The 17,003-nt window shown below is 40.3% G+C and overlaps 2 protein-coding genes across 3 annotated transcripts in view; both read right to left on the reverse strand.

Annotated features, from left to right (window-relative positions):
- ttc33 (tetratricopeptide repeat domain 33) overlaps nucleotides 1–3,066 on the reverse strand; it is a 24,051-nt gene extending 20,985 nt beyond the window's left edge. The window contains exons 1-2 of one of the 2 annotated variants that reach the window (XM_050053673.1): nucleotides 2,955–3,066; nucleotides 2,246–2,476 (exon numbers count right to left, since the gene is read on the reverse strand). In XM_050053673.1, coding sequence (XP_049909630.1) covers nucleotides 2,246–2,475 — 230 coding nt within the window. In that variant the 5' untranslated portion in view covers nucleotide 2,476; nucleotides 2,955–3,066. The remainder of the gene's footprint in view (nucleotides 1–2,245; nucleotides 2,477–2,954) is intronic. The other variant, XM_050053674.1, reaches the window with a different exon arrangement.
- Nucleotides 3,067–3,591: 525 nt separating this feature from the next.
- prkaa1 (protein kinase, AMP-activated, alpha 1 catalytic subunit) lies at nucleotides 3,592–15,580 on the reverse strand. The gene is made up of 9 exons (XM_050053670.1): nucleotides 15,378–15,580; nucleotides 13,045–13,186; nucleotides 10,770–10,863; nucleotides 10,300–10,444; nucleotides 9,952–10,039; nucleotides 9,380–9,604; nucleotides 8,696–9,215; nucleotides 8,417–8,543; nucleotides 3,592–6,542 (listed from the first exon to the last, which is right to left on the reverse strand). Exons 1-9 carry the CDS (start codon nucleotides 15,472–15,474, stop codon nucleotides 6,259–6,261), a joined length of 1,722 nt encoding a protein of 573 aa, XP_049909627.1. The 5' UTR covers nucleotides 15,475–15,580; the 3' UTR covers nucleotides 3,592–6,258.
- Nucleotides 15,581–17,003: the final 1,423 nt, after the last annotated feature.

Here is a 17,003-nt window from a genome sequence, read left to right on the forward strand (position 1 = left end):
TCTACCGTTTTTTTTTCCCCCGTTAAAGGGTTTTTTGGGGAGTTTTTCCTTATCCGCTGCGAGGGTCATAAGGACAGAGGGATGTTGTATGCTGTAAAGCCCTGTGAGGCAAATTGTGATTTGTGATATTGGGCTTTATAAATAAAATTGAATTGAATTGAATATTCTCCATTGTGAGCCAGAACTGTGACACTCAGATTTTACAATTGAATATTTAAATTATGATAATAATTGATGAGGATGAAAAGGCATCAGTTTCATTGTTATTTAATGCATTGGTCAATGAACAGTTTTAAATATTGTTGTCTACTGAAGCCTTTTTTTAAATGAATTTGGTTTTAATGTGCTATGCGTTTAATTAAAAGCTATGCGTTTACATTATTTAAGACAGCCAGGCCTTCATCATCTGTGTGTCTGCGTGGTATGAGGCAATTCTAGTACAAACAAATTCAGGTAAGAAAATATTGATGAATCCCAGATGGGTGCGTAAAATGTTCGTACCCACGGTTCAAGCACAGATTTATGCGTACGCATTGTTTGTGAATGACGCCCAATGTGACTCAAAGAGGCTAATCAGAACACACACGGGTACTTGACCAGCTCTTCAATTACATCAGAGAGCATCTTAACTTTGGTAATGACGGACTGACATCAGAGGTCAATGTTGTTAGAGGAGATAAAAAAATCCTGGCTGATATCGCAGACCAGACACCATCTCCAACCACAGAACAGCCATTATGGAGCAGCAGGACATCATTTCCCCCTGCAAAATCCACTTTCTCCTGGCAAATACAATTACAGGAAGTCACTAAGGGCAACAACATTACATCTCATGGAGTGAGGGAGGTTGCACAAAGTGATTATTATTTGGCTAAAAAGGTCAATTATCATAGAAGAAATATCAGATAACAGTTTCTGAAAATGGCCTATTTTGTTTTCGAACATCTGTGGCTATCAAAACAAGCCAGCTTCATATAAAGGCAATGCAGTGATCACACACCATGATACTACATACAGTGCTGCAAGCATTTTTAAAACCAACAAGCAGAGAATTATCACCTAAAATAATGTTTGTTACAACTCTTTGTAAGAGTGTACATCAAACGCTGCTACAATATATTGTATGAGCAGTTTAACCACATCTTTCTTTTAAACAGCACTTTCTGTCTGAAACGCATTCCTTAAATTGCTCCATCTTGTTTGTCTTTTTCACTTCTAATACTATTAAAATGGGTTGATAGGCCTGAAGACACGGTCAAAATAGTAAACTGTAGTTATATCCCTTTACTGAATTAATCCCGAGAGCAATACATCTCCTTAGCTTTTGAAATCCAAATCTATACAAGTGATTGCAGACGCCAAAACACACCATGCTCTTTCATAAAAATACCATTCAACAAAATACAGGGAACATTTAGATGGCTTAACTGTGCCTTTGAAATGAAATATTTATTATATGTTTATCTTTAGTAGTAAGTCAGTGGGGAGCTGTTATAGTTGGGTCTGTGTGCTCTGTACAATGGTGCCCTCCCTTGGAGGATTTATAATATCACATGTCCCTTTTTATTGGCAACGTTGAGCCTCTTTAGACTACTCTGAAGATAAAGCAAGTCTGTCTGATGATCAACTGAGACACATAGTGAAGAACGGAAGTGTTGCTATCCTCATCGCAATCTCCTCTTCCTCCTCCCTCACAGCGAATTTCCTAATTGGTTGTCATTAGCAGATCCTGCTTTAGTTCAGAAGATGATGAACTTGTGGTTCACTGGCTATAGTAATAACTTTCTTTGGACAGTGTGATTAAGCCCCTGCTATAAAACCCAGTTGTCAACGACAAAATGAATCCAGCAGCACACAGACAGGGAGCCCTCAGTATCATACAATAAGATATGATTTATAATCCTGCTTGCTGTACAGAACTGTATTTCAAAGGAAATAATAGCTCATTTGTTCAGCAATAATTGTTCTTATTAAAGCAACAGGTGAGCAAACGTTAAGTCCCTAGATTTTACAGTCCACTGCATTTCTCTGAAAACCCTAACTAATCCCGCTACCCACAGAACAACCAGTAGTTTTATGTAGACTTAATATTTGCCTCTGTATACACGCAATTTAACAAAGGGTTTACAAATTGTCCAGATAATTGATGTTTGCTTGTCTCTGTGTGCTATTCTTCAAGCTGTCACTGACATAATATGCACACGGAAAGCACAGAAACCTCCCGGCTTTTAACAGCACCCCTCACCTGCCATGTTCAGCCAGCATTGCACCTTCATCCTTCAGCCTCTTGCTCTTGGTTTCACAGTCCTCCAGCAGGATCTCCCGCCGTCGTTTGATCGCGTGCAGCCAGTCCACGTCCTCATCCTTACTCCGTCCAGCACCTTCAGCCTTCCCCTCTGCCTCAGCCTCAAACTGCTGCACCACCGACTTTGAAACCTTCTCACCAACTTTCCTCTTCCAGCCAAATGAAGCCATCCTGTAGGGAAAATGAAGTGGGGTAGGTGGTGGAGGCGTTTACTGACTATACGCCCAGATATCCTATCTCACCTGAAATCAGTATGTTATCAGTGCTGGAAAATCCACGAAGACTTTTATTTTGAAGTATCAGAAAGCAGGCTAACGTTATATTTTTAGCATAATGTTACTATCAGATACTAATGAAGCTTAGCGTTACCTGCTACAATAAACCGTATATTCTATTTAAGACAATGCGAATAGCTAGTTGTCCAGTAACTAGTTACAAAAGTAAGACGAGGTAGTAAACAAAATCAACCCTGTCAAAACAACGCTAGCTATCGTTAGCTACAACAACATAGCTAACAGTTGTCCAAACTCTTGACACCTCAGTACGTTTGCTCACACCAGTTGCACGTCAAGTATTACTTCTTACATAACATATTACATTTGTATATGGTAATTTAAGACAGAACAATGTGCTCAGGGGGTATACGCACTGACTTCTACAGCTTTCCGTGGTTTAAACTCGACAAGCTAAAAGAAGCTAACAGCTAGCCATGGTGACCCGGAAGTTGTGTGAATGTTTACATCGTCTCTTAAAGAAACACGACCCGTTTTCTCGAAGTTGAGACGCTAACTAGCATGTTAACGGCCATATCTTTAAAAATAATATCGTCTACTTCCCTAAATACATTTTAACCATAGTATAGTAATTTATTTAAATGTACTTGCCAAGGAAAATACAAAATATATATTTCCCTTGGTATTTAACAGGAAATGTCGTTGCTGAAATGCAATTTTGCCCACTGGATGGCACCACAAATCTTTACATGGCACAAATTTAATCCAAAATGATCATTGCTTTCCCCTCACACTAATGCACAGACTGTTCTGAAATGACCCAAATAGCTAAATAAGTTAGTGTGATTTCAGAAAAATAACCATCAGGACTTAAACTTCCTTTTGGGTGCAAAAACCTTTCTCTTTAAAATTGGACATTCCTTGTTTTCCGTTTCCTTAGCTGCCTTTACTGCATGACTGTGGTCTTAAATTACTATACTTAAAGTCAATGTGATGTGATTTTTCCATGACGCTGTCAAAAGACTAGAAACATGCAGAGAAACTGGAGCAGAATTGTGTGCAATTTAGCAGTTTATTAGGCAGTTGTGTATACAAATGATTTCAACACTGTCCATTCAGATTTACACTGGTCAATCTGGTAGGGTCCCTTTACACACCAAACAAAAATAGAACAATATTTCTTTGAAGCAGTCCAAACAGATAGACTGACAGCATTAATCTGCTAACAGTCCACTGGGATGCTACTCCATAAACTGTCAAAAAGGTCACGGTTTCACACATTCATCTTTCCTACAAAACCCATGAAAAGTTTTGTAATCAAAACTTGCAACTGCCCTATAAAACTAAAAATGTTTAGTTCCACAATATCATTCCAAGACCATGGTGTGTTTCATTACCATGATCACTGTATTTCATAAACTCTAGTTTAAAACTGAGACATAAAAGGTCAAATATCAACTAAATATTTCAGTCCAAACCTGTCCCGCAGGACAGCAAGAGAAACAAAATAATCACAATTATTGTCACTCTTGGCATTTTTTTTTGTTGTATCTCTGAAATGTAAAATTGTTTATACAAATGAGATATTTCAGATTTTTAAAGCTGTGGAGAGCGAAACACTGGAAACAGAGATTTGAGCAATTGCTAACACCTCTTAACACAAATGAAACTTTTTTTTTTTTTGTCGGACATTACAATGAGAACATGCAAAGTTCTTGAAAACCTGGATTAACTGACATAAGACAGAAATGACAATGATGAATAAGAAACCGGTTTACCATTCAAGTTTGCTTTTTTCCCTACTGACATAATTAAAAGGTGGTAGCAGTTACTGAGGTCCACAATAGTTTGGCAACAGTCAGACATTTATTTTATGTTTTGTAGTTAAGAGTTTTCTTTTTTTTTTTGGAATGCAAACACCTAAAATAATGTGTGTCATTTTTTAACTAACAGTAATTGTGAATCAACAGCACTGGCAAAATAATTTGAGGACTTTAACTCCTAAAATTGCAAAAAGGTGCCAATAATTCTGACCAGCGCCGAATTCCAATGTTTACTGACATAAAACCGATAAACAGTACTGATAATGGTAAGGCAGCCAAACAACAGACACCACTTAAAATTTTAAGACTGTGGAGAGGAAATGGAGGGAGACGCATCATACTTGTGGTTAAAGACATATCTAAGACTTTGTGAGCTTGCAAGTATACAATATAGTCTGACTTTTTAAAAAAATCAAATATAAATCACCCACACATTTATGATCTTAATGCTTGTGCTATGTCTCTTCTACAGAATTGTGATCTACCCAGCAGGACATAACAATTCCATTCTCACAAGTTTGTTTCAGGTTTAAACTTTTTTCTAAGTCAACCTTAAAGGGAATGTCTGGGCAATAAAAACAAAGAAAATCCAAAAATGACAATATTCTGGATGTATTCACCTGCCAATAGTCATTGTCCATGCACTGCATGTAATTGCTACCACTACTCATTTTCAAATTTGGCCCTGAGGCCTATACACTTGTGATGGATTGGCATTTACAAATTGGATGTAGGCAAAGGCATTTCACTCAGTAATCATAATCAAATCCTAATCATTAGTCTAAATAAAAACACAAATAGAGGAAAGTACAACAAAAAAGTCAAAATCAACTTGTCATTTTAATATGTGACACTGAAAATGATATATTTCTAGATTTTGACCGTCATGGCAAAATACCTCTTAAATGGTAAAAGCAGGCTATATTTATCTGGAAAGACAATCAAGTATCAGAATAAGTGATTGAAGGAAACAAAGCTGTGATATTGATTTAAAAACCAGAAAGTAAAAAAAGAAAAATACATACCATCCAGCACTAGATCTTGATGCAATAAAGAAAAAACAATTTCCATTTCCAATAGAACCAACACTCCGTCCACTGATAAATATATTCACGTCTTTATATATAAAAATGTAGGGGACAGACAAAGTCAAACAAATTTTTACAACAAGGACAAAACCATGAAAATTTAGTCTCTGACAACTCAGATTCACAAAAAAAAAAAAAAAAAAGGAAACCAAACATAAATCTGATGAAGCATTCGTTTGTCCCTGACGCAAGACAGAAATACAGGGGTCATTGCACTTCTTCAGAGTCCAATGAATGTGACGGGTATGACAACCCTTGTTATAGCCAGTGCAGCGCCCCGACACATCTGCACCACTTCTCTAATCCCCACTTAGAGAACAAGAGCAGCAGGAAATAAAAGAAACTTGTGCAAAAGTGCTTCCTGCATCCTTTATGACTGCCACCCAAACACCCAACCCTCAACATGTGGCGTCCTTCTCTGCAGGCAAAAACTTGATCTTGGTCTCTGTACTGGAAAGTAGTGCTCACTGGCTACAGTACAGAATATTCAGTGTAATCACTTGCGCATATATGTATCGGTGGGATGTGGACATTTGCTATTAAATTGATCGGGAAATCGTAAAACCCCCTCCTAAATGTTGTTCTGTCATAGCCATTAAGTAGCTCGTCTTTCATCTTTCCATATAACCTCTTACATTCCCTGCCAGCTCAGTATACATCCCTTCTGCTTCGGGAACACTAACCTGCATCAGTGCCATGGAACAATCACTTCATCCTCAGCCAGGATGAACTGAGCCATGAATCGGTTGCATGCTTATTGCTATAAAGACACTCGGAGAGGAAAAAAAGGCTAGCGATTGTTTTGCAAGCTATCGTGCAAGTAGTTTAATAAGATTTGCGCACATCTCAAAGAACTCGATGGTGTGGCTTCCTGGTCGAGGGACAGTCATCGAATCCCCCCCTCCGGTGGAGTCGATGGATGAGGTCAACGATGAAGCTAAGGAGCCTTCTGCGGTCTTTGTGGGCTGCGCAGTGCTAGATGAAGCTGCGGCATCTGCCCCATCCACATCGTTCTTAATAGTGGTGCGGTAGTTGCCCACAGACCCAGATCGGAGAGGTGTAGCAGTTCCAGATTTTGTCTCCACCATATCATCTGAAGAACAAAAGACACAAAATGTTTCCCACAAAATACACATACAAATATGTTATTTCTTTTCTTTTTCTTCTTTCGTTTATACATCTAAAAGCTTGGGCATTCAGTTTTTAATTTCTATATCAGATCCAATCAGAATTCCATTCCTTAAAGCCATCGGTTACACTGCAGCTAAATTTGGGATGTCAACAGTTAACTGTTAATAGGATAACCGCAGAGAATAGTTTTGGTTGGGTGGGAGCAAGCTAACAGCACAGCTCATTTGGCAATTACTGCTGGTAACACCATCCTGACTCATAGTAGTGGTACAGTGTTGTGGCGGGAACATTGTGCCCACCCTCCGGGCAAGGCTATACAATACATGAAGGCTTGGACGAGGTCTTTGTATGACGTGCAATGTAACTGGAGCTGTAATGTTAGAGGGTTACAGCAGAGAGTGCTGGAAATAAAGAGATGGTGTCTGCTCAGGTGCTTTTTGGTTGTGCTCTTTTTAGCCGCCTTGAGTGCGCGCAGCCTGACAGAACTTTTATGTACACTTAAGTGGATGGGGGCCAATATGCAACATAATGTTTGCATATAGAAAGCATTTGTTTGTGGTATTTTATAACAGACTTTTTCAATAATGTCAGAATTGTAATTCTCACCTATATCTTTATTTTTTGTCCAGAAATATTCTGACCCAAGGCTGACTGAAACTAATCAATCATGTTGTATGATAGAGCGCCAGCTATTGAGCCTTACAGCAACTGCAGACCAGATTTTACTGCACAAGTGTTGTACCCCATTGATATGAGGCCATGACTTCTCTTTTTAACTTTGTTGTGCTAAAGGGGTTTTGTGGCTCATAATGAAGCTGCTTACTCACCGGAGCCACCATTGTTCCACAGCGAAAACAAAAAAATTTCACTAGCAACGCCACCCTGTAACTACTTGTCAGGACAGTGTTACCAGTGGTAATCGCTGAATGACCCGTGCCGCTAGCTAGCTCCCATCCAACCCGAGTGATGTGCAGTGCAGAGTGGCTAAGGCTAGCTAAACAGTGGAGACCAGAGGTTGGGCAGTGGGCACCACATTTCCGCATGTTAACACAGCTGGCCGCCTGTCTGTCAGCAAGCCAATAGAATTTAGAGAATTAAAATTTTAAAGCCCTGAGTAGATAGTTCTTTGAAATGCAGCGCTAAAGCTCACAGAGCCAATGGAACGACAGACTGACGAGTAAGGCCTCTTAAATTTAATGTCATTTTGCCTTTGTCTTTCTTAAAAATGAACCTGTTAGTTATCAGTATCAAAAACAAAATGAAACGAACCGACATCCCTGAGCTACACATAAACACAGTGGCTGACTTTGCTGTAGCACACAGCCAAACTGTAGTCTTGTGCCCTTTACACAGCATGCCTGTGCTACGTTAATTCAGCTCATAACAACACTCTTATCTCATATTTGTCTTTGAGGTACCGCTGCGTGCGGACACACAAAAAAGAGCCCAAGCCCTTAACCTTGAGTCAATCATTTATGAAGTCTGCACTGACAGAGCACACTACGGGACAGAAGCCAGGGAAACACCACGAGCATAGAGGGAGCTGAATTCAGGGCTCAGCAGAATATCTTGTCATTGTTCACAGGTTATAAACTCTACAAAACTGTAAATGGTATGAGACTCGTTTAAATGGCACAACTTACATTAGAGAACAACACAAATATAGTTTTCTAACTGTCTTTTAAATGTTAGGTTTATTAAACAGTTTAACCAATGACCAACTTTTTCACAGCAAAGCTTTGATTATTTTTGGAAATATGCAACATAATAATAATCATTTTTCTGTTTTCACTCACATCTTAGTAAAGATGTGAGAACAGTGTGGTTCAAACTTACCGTCTATGCTACGGAAGTCGAGGAGGTAGGTTCTACTGTCCACTTGGTAAAGTTGAAGGCTCATCTTGGTTTGCATCCCAGTTATCGGATTCTTCCTTCTCACACGTAGATAATATGGATTCACAACCTGGAAGAGTTATGAAACAATGACAATATGAAGCTACCTCTTGAAAGGAACTCCAATATCACAAGTTGTTATTTAGTTAAATAACATAATCTCAACTTTAGTTACTGTTTTAATATGTGGCCCCATTTCGTTTCACTGCTTTTCTTCCTTACCTTCCACTCATAATCCAGCTGTTTCATGGCACGGCACACTTCTGACATGATATCATTGGGTCTACTCTGACTTCGGATACCCAGGTGCCACTTGGCCCTTCTAACACCCTGGTGTTTGGACTTCTGGGGGTTCAATTCATCCAGTGTGTGGCGAGGCCTGGGAGGAGTCTCCGCCAACAGGAATGGTACACGCTCGGGGTGAGGCTTGATAATGCCGGCCACAGCTGCACCGGATGAGGTCAAGTGCTGGTCATCTAGAAAAGAGTCGGGAGGGCTGGACGCCAGGTAGAAATCCTTTGCTTCGCTCATGATGCGACGATTGTCAATGATGAGATGGTAGGCGACGGCCAATGGGTCCTGATGGTTACGACTGTATATGCAGGCCAGGACTTCCTCCTCTGTGCACTCAAACTTGTCACATACCTCCTTCAGGGCCTCGTCGTCAATCATGTTGTTGCTGTAGGAGGGGTCCTCGGGGAACAAATATTTGGGTAGGCCCTGTTTGAACCACTCATCCTCTCTGTGGAAGGAGAAATTATTTTTGTTGTATAACAAACCACTCACATTGTCCATAAGACTAGTTTTACATTTTTCTGTTTCTTCAATCTGCTCTGTAATCTACACAAAAAAGACGAGATGGTTCTAATATTTGTCTGACTTTGTAATTAATTCCATCAGGCTTACCGGATCTCTTTGATGGTGGCTCTTTTCATGGGGTCCACCTGCAGCATGTGTTTAAGGAGGCTTATTACTGATGGGTTCAGATACTGCGGGGTGAAAAAGATCCCGTCGCAGATCTTCTTAAACAGCGTTGGCACATGGTCGTCATCAAAGGGAAGTGTTCCGCATAACAAGGCATAGAGAATGACCCCGCTGCTCCAGATATCTACCTCTGGACCAGCATATAACCTGAGGACAGGTAAAAATAAACACTTCTGTAATCATGACAGCAACATTTTACTAGGTTATGTTTATTCAGCAACATCTTGTAGCAACATAATGGGAGTATGCTAGGTACAGTTCACACCCAAATCGGTAGTTCTATCTATCTATCTATCTATGTTTTTTCGCCCTTTCACGAGAACGAAGCTCTCGACCACATACAAGTTTCCTTCTGGGCGTGTAATTCAGTAGAAAGAAAATGGCACACCAAAACAATCTAGACTGATAAATAGCACAACAGGTAAGAGGAAAAACATGTATTTTTGATTTGGGAGCGAACTGTCACTCTAAGTTCTGTGTCATTGTCAGCTTACCTTCCTGAGATGACCTCAGGAGCAGCATAGTTTGGAGAACCACAGCTTGTTCGCAGGAACTCTCCATCTGACATCATGTTTGATAAACCTGCACAGAAATTAATACCATTATAATAAGATCAGCCCCAATAATGATCTGGCATATTTGATTGGTGCATCTCTACATATAATACAAAAAAGTAGGGAGTGCCCACTCATAAGAAAAAAAAATTGCTTCATAGCCCTGTTAGTAGTCACAAAACTCCACATGGTTACCTAGCAAAGTCCTGCACTATTGGGTCCATAATTTTAAGGTTAAAATAATGTCACTTGTAAACACTCCTGAGTTAAGGTCAGAGACGCTCTTACCGAAGTCTGCAATCTTGGCATTCATGTGTGCATCAAGCAGCACATTTTCAGGCTTGAGGTCTCGGTGCACCACCATGTGTCTGTGGCAGTAGTCGACTGCAGAAATAATCTGCTGGAACAGCCGACGACTCTCCTTTTCTTCCAACTGTCAAAGCAGAAATTATCCATTAGGTGTCATCTTCTCTGTGACTCAGTTAGCACATCACAGCTGACTAAGCAGCACTTCATGGTGTGTTTTGATATCTTTTCCAGCCGCTGTCGCTTTTTGATTCACAGGTTGCTGCGCTGTATCTGCACCAAAGGCTGGCGGTAACACTGAGAAGTACATAATGCACTTCTGTGTTCTGTCCCCTCACTGATAATAAAATATACAACATCTGCTCCATATGGCAAGATGGAAAGAGTGGAGGAAAATGTGAGACATAATTATAACAGGTTAGAAGTCATTTTCCAGTATCACGGTGTATTACCTTTCCATTTTTGCAGATGTAGTCAAATAGCTCGCCTCCTGAGACATACTCCATCACCATGAAGATATCTGTAGGGGTGCTAATAACCTGATACCTGCAGACAACACAAAGTTAAAATCACGAGCGTCAGATATAACACCAATCAAATGGAGACACTTCTGGGTTATTATCTTATCATTTTCACAAATAAAAAACAGGATGCATGCTATTAAATCTCTATGATTTGCTATCCCACTGTGGAATATCGTAGAAACACCAAAAGTGGCCAAAGGAAATGGCTCTGTGTTCTTCATGTCTTACAAAAACAAGCACCAAACCTATCTTGGCCTGTTGATGTGGGTGTGGCTCCTTTTTCAGTCAAATGATAGAGCAACAATGTGACTAAAACATTACATCTTGATATTTTATGTCTTAATGTTAAAGGTGCCATGTGACATTCTTCACAAACCTTTGTTTCAACACCATTATGCTTCGTTTGTGAGACTAGTTTTCAAACAATAAAGACTTAATGCTTCCAAGCATCAAAAGCATATTGTTAACTACAAATACCACAGTGAAATACCTTTATCTATGCTACGGCACATATGTAGTTTGATCTATGTTGTGTGCAGACACAGTATGAAGTGCAGCATCAATACTTAGAAGTACTGTAGATAGCTAATATTGCAACAGCATTGGTATAAACTTCATTGAGCAACTGAAGAATGTGTTATTGGTTACCGCCTGTCCTTTCAGTCCAAGGATTAGTAAGAAATTCTTGCGCCTCAGAATCCACACTGACACCCATCATACCTACCTCTATTTACACTATACTGGCTGTGTGGTTACGCTTGAGCATGAGCCAGATTTTTCCCTGTGATTATCATATTCAATATCAAGCAGCAGAATCAGCTAACAGCACAACTGAAATTTCTTACAGCGGCACAGAAACCACAATGTAACCCCTGCAGTTCTGAATCCACACGTTTTGGAGCGTGCAGCGTACCAATGACAATGTGACAGTGTTCAGATATGACTGTAAAACGCTGTCTCATCATTAATCCACTATCACAAAATTGCCATGTCACTCCAAATGTAAATGCAGTACTAACTGCGTTACAGTCTACAGAAACAAATGAGTCTAAATTTAAAATGAGCAGAGTTTCAACAGACGAGACAGATGTTGACTAACTTCTCGTCTCCTTGTCACAATTAACATCCTGTTTACCAAATAGAGCTGTTTTGTGTTTTATTGCTCCACTGTCCTCACTCGACAGTATTCAGACTAGACAGGCAAAACTGTGCACTTTGCCCCAGTGTTTGTGTGCCTTGTCAAAGATGGGATCTCTTGCTCACAAACACACACACACACACACACACACACACACACACACACACACACACACACACACACAAAGACAAAGACTCACACTGAGTTTACATTCTTGTGCATGCATGACATGGAGCTGGTATTCAGGAAATTAGCCACACCTCATGGTCACTTTAATGACCCAGTAACTCTGGCCTTGGGCTCAAGCTGCTTGCTGTGGACATTCACATACCAGGTAGGAAGGAACCACAGCAATTTTCTAAATATATTTTTAGATCAGTGACTCTTGTAGCAACAGTGTGCCCCAAATGCATTTTTCTGTTGCCAAATGGACTGTTTACATCAGGCTTGCAGTGGTTATCATCACTGCTTGACGTACATGTGCATTAGAGCACAAACAGTGTACTGAGCTGGTCTCTGATTAGCATCACAGTAAGTTAAGACATGTGAACTTAAACAATGACCCACTCAAAATCGCATGTATCCATCTGCACCAACACATGCAGATATTACCAGCAGTCAGTGCCATAAACTCAAGCAGGACAGATAGTATGTTTGCTTTGGCACATGCACAAATTTGGATTTGGGGTGACAGCTCTTTCCTGCTGTATAACAACTGCACAACACAGACCCGTGGGCTCTGTGAAGACACAGTGAATACACTTTTAGTGGACGCTAAACTGAAAGAGAGGAGATCACACAGCGCGGCACGATGAAAGGCGGTGATAAAGCACTTTTTCATATTAAAATGAAAGGTCAATGGAGCGGATAACCAAAACAGGCAATAAAGCAGACTGAGACTGAGCCGAGGACTGCAGGGAGAGGGAGACTGGGTCAGACAGATATCGTCCCACATGGATGTATTCTAAAACACACCATTAAAGCCTGGAAATAGCTCAGTGGGTGGCATTAATGTGGCGGCAGGGGGATTACCGAGCAGTGAGCAGGGTGTAATCTAGGACTTACAGTTTAATTATGTGAGGATGCCTAAAAAGCTTGAGGTTCTGGATCTCCCTTCGGATCTTTCCCACCACGTCCAAACTGCGGATCTTCTGCCTGTTCAAGATCTTCACAGCCACTTGGTGCTTGGTGAGCTCATGTTGGCCCACTGCAAGACAAAAACAAAATGAGCTACCTAAGTTGTACTAAGGACATATAAAAGATGAAAGACATCACAATTACCAGAGGACATATTATAGAATAATGCAAAATTACTGTATCTTTAAAATGCTTACTTTTCAAGAACGAAGAAAATCACTCATAACGTAACTGATTTTTTGCCCACTTGGGGGCAGCTGACCTAAGCTGTAAACAAACACTGACATTACCACCTATTAAAGCTAATATGGCAAACATGTTAGCAAACAGTTGCGTAGTTACACATCCAGTAGACACAGAGCAACATTAGCATTTCTTTAAAATTGCGTTTCTGTCCACCTAATGAATGTACATCTGTCATTCACCTTTCCCTTGACTCCAGTCTGGTCCCACCTAACTCCTGGGAACTCCTGTTAAGCTACTAAAAGCTCCGCTTTGTTCACCAGCTGGTCGCTAACTTTGTCCATTTGCCTTTTAGTGCTGGGCAGGTAGCGTACAGTGGGTTTATTAAAGCATTTTGCTGGAAACAGCTACTTGTCGCATCTGGAAATAATGCTAAGAGAACCAGACAGTGAACCAAAACAGTAAAGTTGCGGGCCACAAAAACAAAACACTGAGCTAAAAGAAATTAAAATGCTCTACAGAAATGAGGGAAACTGCAGAGTAAAGTGATGTTTCTCTGTGGATTAATTACAACAAGCAGCCCCATTCACATAAAAGTAGTCATTTGATCTGTTAATATATTAATATTCATTATAGTAGCTTTAAGTGTATCAAATGCCATGAAGTGTTGTTAAAAGCTAAAAGCACATCTATAAACACCACAATGTTTCTACTTCTGTAACCACAACACTCAAAACTTCAAGCCGATAACATTCCAAGCAACTAGCTCTTATCTAGAGACGGGTTTAGTCAGTGGCTTTTGAAGGGTGCTCCCACCCAAATGGAGAGATTTATTAAAACCCAAATGTGTAATCCTTTATTTTAACTGAAAATAACTGATGCTGCAAAGATTTCACATTTCAACAGAGATATGCCACAGCAGCAGGCAGGAGAAACATACCAAACACGAATATGAAACATACCAGAACAGATTACCATACAGAGAAAAATAACTACAACATCTGAATGGATGGTGGGAATGCAGCATACTTACACTGGTGAATTAGTAAACAGCTGCTGTTGATTTACCAGTTATGCTGGTGGTGAACTATTAACCAAGTCTCCAGTAATCAAGACCATAATCACAGAGCAAAAACCCTGGTGACCTGTGGTCTTTTTTTCTGGCAAGAACAACAAAGAACTGAGTGCAAAGAGATGACTCACTGGGAATTAACTGACTGTAAACAGAGCTTGTGGTTCTTCTGACTGTTTTTCTTACAGAGAGCCTGGTTGGTTCACTTCATTTGGGTACATTAGAGCTTAATCATGTGTTCATGAGACACAATGCACTACATGATCAAACAGAGAGCAGCCTGTAGTAGAGATTTCAGCCGTCTAACTATCACATCAGTCGATTATAGGGGCTAATCTGAAAATAAAGTGTGGCTAAATACATACAGACATTTCAGGTGTTGATACAAGCTGAGTTGTGTATTAACATAATAATCGTACCACCTTCTAGGCTGACAACACTGGGCGTAGATTTGGCCGGGTTTGCATCTAAAAGCATTACTGTCTCTTCAACAGGACGGCAAATCCAAGTCATAGGGAGGGCAGAGTTGAGACCAAATGTAGTGTGGAGCTGCAGAACTTTCTTGTACCATGTTTTAAAAACCACGAAGAGGAAACGACAGGAATCACGTTAACAAAATGCTTTCCATGAATATGCACCCAGCTAGCGCGATCACCAATCCACAGGGTTTACTTCCCGGTGTGTGTCTTGACAAGCGACTTGTGGCTCTCCGGCTAGCTCACAACGCTACCGCTGCTAACTAACTGACGTATGTGTGGCTATGTGCTAATACCATAAAACTTGCAGTGTGTGACTGTCGCTGGCAGCCACAGCTACGTCCCACTAAAACGTCATGTTTGTCACAAACAAGTTGAGCTAACTAGCAGGACAACAAGTGTGCTACCTCGCTCGCGTTGCGACAAGTTAGCTTTCATAGCATGCTAAAGCTAGCAGCTAAGCTAAAAGCTCCCTCAGCCACCATCTTTCAGTTGGCAGGATGCACAAACGTCAAGACAGTCACACGTACCTTTAACCTTTCCAAACGTCCCCACTCCGAGTGTGTCTCCGAGAATGTAATGTCCAATTTTAACTCTTCCTTCATGTTTCTGTTTTTCCGTCGCCATCTTCCCGCAGTGGCCTTGCTGCGGGGTGGTTAACTGCAAGCAGAGATGGACCGAACTCCGCTGTGTGCGTCTCTACTCAAGCGGCTGTGCTCAGCACGGAGGGTGTGGAGGCGCCCCGGCTCCGGCGCGATTCGTCGGAAGCGTAGGCGACGTAATATGTTGCCTTCAAATGCTCCCAGTAAACTCCTAAATCGCAGTGTGGATATCAATTTTACGTAGATTGAACTTGTCTGTGTCCAAATATGTATAGTAGCTTATATGGTCATTTTAAAATCGAGGTCAAAGTGAATAGAGAGGAAATATGAATTATACATACACGGGATGATTAACGGGAAACAAAGGTTAGCCAAAACTGTAGCAAAGTGACAAAAATCAGAAGAGAATCTCAGTACCAAACATGAACAAATGTAACAAAATGTAACATTAATTATTTACAGAGAAAGCTTCACAGTGATCCAAGCTTTATGGGAACTGTGGATCTACTCAGCACTGTACAGCCATATATGGTCCTTTGTTTCTCCCTCTGTCTCCAAGACCTCTAATGACCTCTGTCTAAGACATGGCATACAAAATTAGATTATAGCTGGTGGTTATTGACAGAAAGTTCCTCGCCTCATTCAGCATTTAATGCATTTATATTTTTACAGAGAGTTTAATGTGAGTCTGTGGTCACATACTGAGGCTTAATTTTACATATGTGCCATGTCTTAATGGAAAAATGAGTGCCAAAAGTCTTAAATGCAAAGCTTTCTGAAATAAATCCATAGGTTGGTTGTTCCCTGAATGTACACCCTAAGGGACTGTTTTTTACTTATCAGAAGAGGGGGGTTGCTGGGGTGTTACTTCAGGTTTTTCTTCAAAGCTACAAATATAAGTCATTGAGACTCCCAGAGAGACTGGGGGAAAATGCATGGCCCTCCCTCCACCATAAATTAGTTGTTAGATTTTAAAACTTTGATTTTTGAAAGGTAAGAATTGAAGACGAAATCCTGGAGTTGAAAACATCCCAGGTTTTTCACCCCTGTCATGCACGTTGGGAAGTTAGGGCAAACAGTTTACTTTTTGGCAAAACTTTAAATGAGACACATAGAATAATGTGATTTTGATGAAATATCACATTTACAGCTTAGATTTATGTTTTATTTTTTTCCTGACGTAGCCGATGTCCCACATAATGTATTCAAGCAAGGACCGTCATAAATTTAAAAATACAAAAACTGTGTTTCAACAGTTTCTGGCTATAATAAGTGGTGTAATTTTGGTGGGTCTAGATATTATCTTTAAAATAAGTGGTAAAATGAATACAAATACAACCATTTAAAGTTGTAAGCCCCTCCCCTAAGCCAAAATAAAAAAAAACACAAGTCCCTTACCAGTGCTTAATAAAATTACTCGACACACGCCCCTGTTTTTGCACCATCCCGTCTCCTCTCATAAATAACGAACAGTCCCTAAGCAGTTGCAAAATTATGAAAGGTGCCATGTTGATCACAAAGATGTTCTTGTCCAACCCATTTTGCCACTGAAAC

Source organism: Epinephelus moara, chromosome 9 (assembly GCF_006386435.1).
Source record: "Epinephelus moara isolate mb chromosome 9, YSFRI_EMoa_1.0, whole genome shotgun sequence".
NCBI lineage: Eukaryota > Metazoa > Chordata > Actinopteri > Perciformes > Serranidae > Epinephelus > Epinephelus moara.